General features: G+C 43.3%; 1 protein-coding gene across 1 annotated transcript in view; it reads left to right on the top strand.

The window, feature by feature from the left end:
* Positions 1-263: 263 nt before the first annotated feature.
* The window catches only part of CRYBG2 (crystallin beta-gamma domain containing 2), a 332,797-nt gene continuing 325,943 nt past the window's right edge, over positions 264-7,117 (top strand). The window contains exon 1 of the mRNA XM_073666156.1: positions 264-641. Within this exon, the coding sequence (XP_073522257.1) occupies positions 442-641 (200 nt within the window). The 5' untranslated portion in view covers positions 264-441. The remainder of the gene's footprint in view (positions 642-7,117) is intronic.

Below are 7,117 nucleotides of genomic sequence, written 5' to 3'. Positions count from 1 at the left end.
GTGCACACAGGCTTAGAACCCCTGCCTGTCTGGGCTGCCTGGTGCTCGGAGATTTTAGGACTAACCTCCATGTAGATATGCATTTTAAGCCGCAGCAGAGTCGCATGTACTGGAGGATTTTAACCTTCCAATGCCCGCTCCCTATACATTGATACGAGTAGTCCCTGGGCAGGACAGGACGCCACAACAGTTGCAGGTCCTGCTCCTCTCCCACAGTGCACACACCCTGAGAGCCGCGGCAATGAACGGGTGTCCTCCCTCGCTGCGCACACCTGTCTGTCCGCCGCTGGCGTCCATGTGACAGTCCCAGCCTGAGGTGTCAGCTGAGCGTCTCCTGCCTGCATTCTTCTCCTCCAGCCCCGGGGTCCAGGCAGGCCTCCTCCCACCGCAACCGGGAACCCCAGGTCTCTGCTGGACTACGGACTAGAAGCCCCCGCCATAATGTCATCTCCAGCACCCGAATCCTCAAACGGAAAGAAGCAGGGGCTGAGGAAGAGGCTGCTCAGGTTCTTCTCCAGGAGTGACGGCAACTTAAAGGAGAAGCTCAGGACGCGAAGTGAGGGCGACAGCAAGAGCCCGACAGCTGCGGAGCCCCGGAAAGGACGGAGCAGCTGGAGCGAGAGGTGGGCTAGGAAGGACAGGTAAGAGACCACCGGCGGGACTAATGGGGGAAAGTCCCAGCAATCAACCTTCTGTTACACATTCATTGTTGCTGATTGTAAGTAATGCTAGATCTAGATCCTCAGGGTTGACCACCTGTGGACAGTATATTTTTGTAGCATGTATTTTAGGCTAAAAATATTTTTACTTTTCATTAAAAATATTGCACCATTTGCCATCTATAGCTTCGGTGCTGCATGATCTATTGATGGCTTCAGAATGAGTTAAAGGGGTATTCTCAAATTTGAAGGTTATCCCAATCTGTGAAAACTTCCTTAAGCCCTGGGGCCACCAATGGGCCCAGAACCCTGGTTTTGGGCCCAGAAGAGCCTCGACTGAAGGGCGTGGTGGCCAATAATGCACACCGCCTCTGCATTCATTCTTCATGGCCCGCTGGAGATTGCTGAGCGCTGCTGGCCTGTACCCTATTAGAACGTAATGGAGCCACAGTGCTCATCATCGACGACCACCACTCCATTCACACGGTGCTCTTCAGAGCCCTGCTTCTCAGGGTCTATGGGTGCCCGGCGGCATGACCCCAGTGATTGGGAAGTTATATTCTGGATAGGGGATGTGTCAAACTTGAGAATACTCCTTTGGGTAGGGTTCCACAACAGGTTTCTCCCCATGTGGAGAAAACTGGTCCGATTATTCCTGTCAGCATAGCATAAGGTTTTTCTCAGATGTGGAGAGAAAAAAACAATTCTCCATTCTGTCAGTCTGTGAATATTGGATCATACTCAGATGTCATCCGAGTGCGATACGATTTTTTTTTTTTCGTGGACCCTAATCATTCACTGCCTTTTTTGATCCGAAGCTCGGATCAAAATCAGACATGTCTCAGATTTTTTTCCATGGATGACTTGGTTCAAGGAAAATATAGAATATCATGGGTAAAAGTGCTATCTGAGAAAGTCAGTAGTGTGCTCGAGCCCTTTAACTGAGAATCTGTCAGTGAGCTCATTTTGGCGGTCCAGTGGGAGAGCGTTATCTGCCTTTTTGTGAGCTCCTCTCAGCTGATTTATGACCACAGACCACAACCAAATTGATTGTTCATGCAGTTAAAGAGCTTAGAAAAGCCAACAGGTGCAAACATTTTAATGAAACCAAATTGCAAAAATGATTTTTTTAGTTCCAAAGTCAGGTATTTAAGTAAAATTAATTGGCTCCTTAAGTGAACGTCCCTATTATGATCAAAAAACTAGCTGGATAGAAGAATTTTACGTTGTAATGCAATAGTGCATGCTTTGCCAAACATGAGAACAAGGGCCAAATACAGTAAATTAATTTAGAATGCAATAGTCCAGAAAATCTAGCAGTCCAACAAGGAAATACACAGAAATCTGCGACCGATGGCAGAACAGATATAAGCAATGAAACGAAGCTCCTCTGGTGAAGGTGATGTCCACATCTGCACACCTGAGTCTGTCCTATGTGACAGGAGACATAGCCGAGTGCCACTCTCTGCAAAACACTACAGACCGTATTCACATTTTTGCCTAAAAAGCAAATTTTAAAATCTATTTTGATTCTGTGGTGCTTTATAAATATGGTGGGTTTGTATGCCATGTGGTTTCTTGTAATTGCAAGTATCTTCAATGAGGCCAGTGGTTGGCTGCAGCGATCACGTGTATGTATGGCCTGTGATCGTTGTAGCCAAGTGAACAAAAGACTGGTGTGTTAGTGATGATGGAATTTAACAGGTGAATAATGTTCTTTTTGTGTCACATTTCTGTTGTATTTGGGCCATTATCCTATTGTACCTGGTTTGATACATGAAGGTTTACATATACAGCAAAGAATGATAATAGCCATTGTTTTGTTTCCTGCCTCTTTTCTAACGTTGTGGGAAAGTGCATTGTGGTCAGCGTGCTTCCGTGTGAACCACGGATTCATTATGTGCTGAGGACTTTTAATTGTTTGATTAGGTTTGTATGTCTGCCTACATATCGCAGTGGGTAAACAGCAGATGCATAGTGGCATCATATCTCTGTAGGGACAGTCATAAACCTTATGAACACAGCTATGCAATCTTTCTTTTCTGCTGATCCTGTATATTTCAGTCTTTTAACATCCCTGCATGGAAGGTGGCTGAACATGGATTAGCACTGAACCTTATAGATAAAAGAGACATACCCAGAGCTTCTGAAGACACCAATTAAGTATTATAGTAGCTTCCTGTGGAGACTGGAACCACCCAGAAGCCAACCTTCTGATGTCAACTCTGGGGTGATATTTGACACTGCCGCTGAGTTTATATGAGGAAAGGTTAATTCTTCTGTCAGTTTGTGTAGAGAAAGGAAAACAACTAATCATTGTATTTACGTTTTTTCGGCCATTGATACGTTTGTCTCATGGAGACAATCAATTTTTTATTTATTTAATTATACAAGCCAACCCAGCAAAGAGCTAAACACTCTAATGAAAGCCTTATCTTATTGTACACTTGTAGTTTTTGGATATGACCAATTACTGGATAAAAAATTACATGATCGGTCAGTGTGAATTCTCATTTACAGTGTTTTTTCTTTCTTCTTTCTTTTGTTTTTCAGCCAGTAGTATGTTAATGTCAAAACTACCTTTTATGACTGTTTAAGTGGTCATTTCCCAATTCAGCCAAGATGGCGGTTACATTGTCTTGGGGAGTGCAGTGGTATAATAACCCATGCCTCACCAGCTTCTCATAGCCCAAACACAGTAAAGGCAGGGTAGGTACGGCTCAGACTTACCACTGCACTCCCTATGCCACTGTGGCAGCCATGTTGAAAAATGGAGGAACGCTGCATCGATTTGCGCAGAAATGGGATTAGGAGGCAAGTAGTCAAGTGACTATGCATCATTAGATGTATAGTCACTTTTAAGTCCCAGAGTGGAAGATTGCTTTAAGACAGTAGACATTATTGGTAAAAGACAAAATAAAGTTGAAAGATGCCCACACACATTAGATGTATATTTCCCATACCTACGGATTTCGGAGGGACAACTAACCCATGATGATATCATGAGAGAGTAGAGTCGGGTAGTTTAATGTAGATTATGTTCAGTTACCTCTATGCCAATAATATGCATCATATTGGCCGTTGCATGGGGGAAGGAGGAGAAAGAAGGAAGAGAAAAAAAATGTGTTGTTTTTTTTTTTTCATGCATGTTTAAGTTGCACTAGAGAAGTCTGTATACCAGCTACTCATTGAGGAAGCGGACAGGACGTCCGTGAAACGCGTTTGAATGTGGCTTTTATTTAATAAAATTCTTACATCTATCCATCGGACACGAGATCATCATTGTATGCGGAGGAGCGCGAAACATTTAGATACATTTCTTCTTCTACATCGGTTCGTTGATACATTTTGGAAACCCTGCTAGGGTTGGTGTTATCTGCAGCTCTCCACATTAGCTCTTATATGTGTTGTGCATCATCACAACACGACAAGGTGAGCGTCCTTTTTATTATTCAGCAATTGTTTCATTGGGTAACAGCACCATTTGCGCCCCTATTCTATTTTGGTAGTTTAAAACTATTTAAATTCCTTTTGTTCTTGAGTAGATGAGTTTACTTCCCTCATCTTACTGATAATATGTGCATGCTTAGTAGAGCCAAGTATTGTAGTAAATTTACAATAGAATACTTAAAAAAGGCCCTCACAGTCCCCTGATCTGAACATCATTGAAAATCTGTAGCTAGACCTCAAAATAGCAGTGCATCAAGACAACCCAGGAATCTCACAGAACTGGAAGAATTTTCCAAGGATGAAAATCCCTCAAACAAACAAGTATTGAAAGACTTTTTGTTTGGCTACAAAAAGCGTTTACAAGCTGTGATACTTTAAAAAGGGGGTGCTACTAGGTACTAACAATGCAGGGTGCCCAAACTTTTGCATCGGCTCATTTTCCTTTTTGTAATTTTTAAAATGTAAAAGATGAAAAAAAAAATATAATTTTTATTTTTTTCCTAAAATATAAAGGAAATGTCATCTTTTAACTTTTAGACCTTTTTTAGAGATCATTTAATCTGGTAATTTTGACCAGGGGTGCCCAAACATTTACATGCCACTCTATCTATTAATCGGTTGATAGCTATTTAAGCTGGCCATACACATTGGTCTAAAGATGATAAAAACTAATAATTTCAAACAAAGCAACCTTTTGTCTGGTAAAATGTAATAATGAAGGATTTTTTTAGTTGACTGACAGTCATTGTCTGAAAAGAAGTTGTTTATGTTAAATTTTCACAAATGACCTTTCTGTAAAGAATGAATAAAGTGGAGGTGCGCATGCTCAACCTCCACTTTACTCAAATCAGGCTCTGCAGAGCTACATTCTCAGGATTGGTGTGGGTCCAGGTGGTCAGACCCCTCAGCAATCAATAAATTATCCCCTGTAGTATTGATAGGGGACAACATACAGCTGGTAAAATTGAACACGTCACCAGATGAGGGTAAACATTGATCCAGGACACGGTGATCCCAAACACACAGCCAAGGAAACTTTCAATTGGTTTCAGAGAAAGAAAATGAAAATAAAGCTGCTAGAATGGCCAGCCAATCACCTGACCTTAATCAAATAGAAAATTAATGGAAGGAACAAAAGCTCATAGTTCATAGAAGTAGCCAACGGAGCCTTCTTTATGTGGGCCAAAATCATACCTGAGCAATTCATGCAGGACCCTATTTACCACAAGGCACCCAAGGGCGGGTGGTCACATAGCATGTGTAGAGGAGCACTGATCAGCTCCCTGCCCAACGGAGGAAGTTAAATGCTGGAAGTGAAGGACCTGTGATGAGGTCATGCCCATGGGACTTATGGGCAGAGCCATGCAACAGCTTGAAAGTGAAATTCTTTTCCCAGACAGTAAACATCAGAAGAGAAGAGGCACTAGTGACAGGTAATTAGGGAACTGGGGTACATGGGATGCAGGCAATGTAGGGGCACATATGGGGGTGCAGGATATCTGTGGAGATGCAGGATGTGTACGTGGGGATACATATGGGGGGTACATGCTATATGTTGAGGTACATATGGGAGGTGCAGGCTATGTGGGGGTACATATGAGGGTTCAGGCTATATGTATGTGGGGAGTACATATGGGAATGGAGGCTATATGTGGGGGTACATATAGAAGGTGCTGGAGATATGTGGGGGTACATGAAGTGCAGCCTATATGTGTGGGTACTTATGCAGGCTGTATGTAGAGGGTACATGGGGGTGCAGGCTGTATATGGGTGTGCATAGGGATTCAGGCTGTATGTGTACGATACATGGGGTGCTGACTGTATGTGATAGAGCTCCAAAAAGGAGGGGAAGGTGAGCTGAAGATACAAGGAATTGTTACTGTAGACAGCGAGATGGGGACAGTTTGGAGGCTATATTTTATAATGTAGGTACAGTGAGTAGGGTGGACAGTGTATAGGCCATAGTTGTTAAGGGAGGGTGGTTTGACAGTTACTGTTTTAAAGCAAGGACCATGTGGCAGCTGTAGTACATGGGGGAGGGATGGAGTGGCATTATAATATACAAGGGGGGATGGTGTGGAGGCAATATTTTATAAGAGAGGAGGTCTTAAGAGGGACAGTGCTGGTGTCACTTTTTTGGATAGAAAGCGCAGTGAGGAGCAGTAATTTATTTAAAGCACATCATAGGCAGCTATTTTTATTTAGGTGGCATTATAATGACACCTTTTATTTTTAAGGGCACTGTGTCAGGATATGCTGCAGAAGGCTGGAGAAGAGGGACGTCTGCGGAGACCAGCTGTGACGTTGGCTGCTTGAGAGGAAATCTTGCACTTGTTCATTACTGTTCCCTTCTTTCCTCCGCAGTTGTCCTCGCTTTTATGGGCACAGGCATCAAGTGCCTTTGCACAGGTTCTGTTTCCAGTGTTACCAACATAATTTGACGCATGTGCTGAGAATACAGGGAAAGGCACCTGTGCAGAAGGCACTTGATGCCTGTGCCGATAGAAGGACGGAAGACTGCGGAGGGAAGAAGAGAACAGTAATGCGCACGTGCGAGATTTCCTCTCCAGTAGCCGACGTCACAGGCACAGTGATGCTGAGGGGAGATTAATTCATGTCCGAGTGCTGTCGATTTTTATTTTTTCCTCAGACAGCACTTTGTCAAATAAAGTAGAATTGATGTATTCACACTTCGTTAAAACCATGGACCTTATCCCTGTGACTCAGCAGGTCTCATTCTGATCCTATGTGGATCCTATCTGCAGATCAGACATGGTCAGTCTTTGGGGATCCGTGAGATACGGATGCAGATTAGAGGCTTCACATTTGCTTCCATCTTGCATCACAGATTTGTTGCTTGGTGATAAACGAGTAAAAATGTGATCTAAGGCTGTGTTCCCACGATGCGTTTTTAATGCTTTTCTGCAGAGTTTTTGCAGCTGCGGAAACGCATTAAAAACGCATGGTAGAAGGGCAGCAATGTTCCCCAATGACAATCCGCATGTGCT

This window comes from Phyllobates terribilis, unplaced genomic scaffold (genome assembly GCF_046119375.1).
Source record: "Phyllobates terribilis strain yellow unplaced genomic scaffold, ASM4611937v1 Scaffold_2__4_contigs__length_985480577, whole genome shotgun sequence".
Classification (NCBI taxonomy): Eukaryota; Metazoa; Chordata; class Amphibia; order Anura; family Dendrobatidae; genus Phyllobates; species Phyllobates terribilis.
Note: the sequence above shows the minus strand (reverse complement) of the source record. Positions and strands in the feature narration are given on the sequence as shown.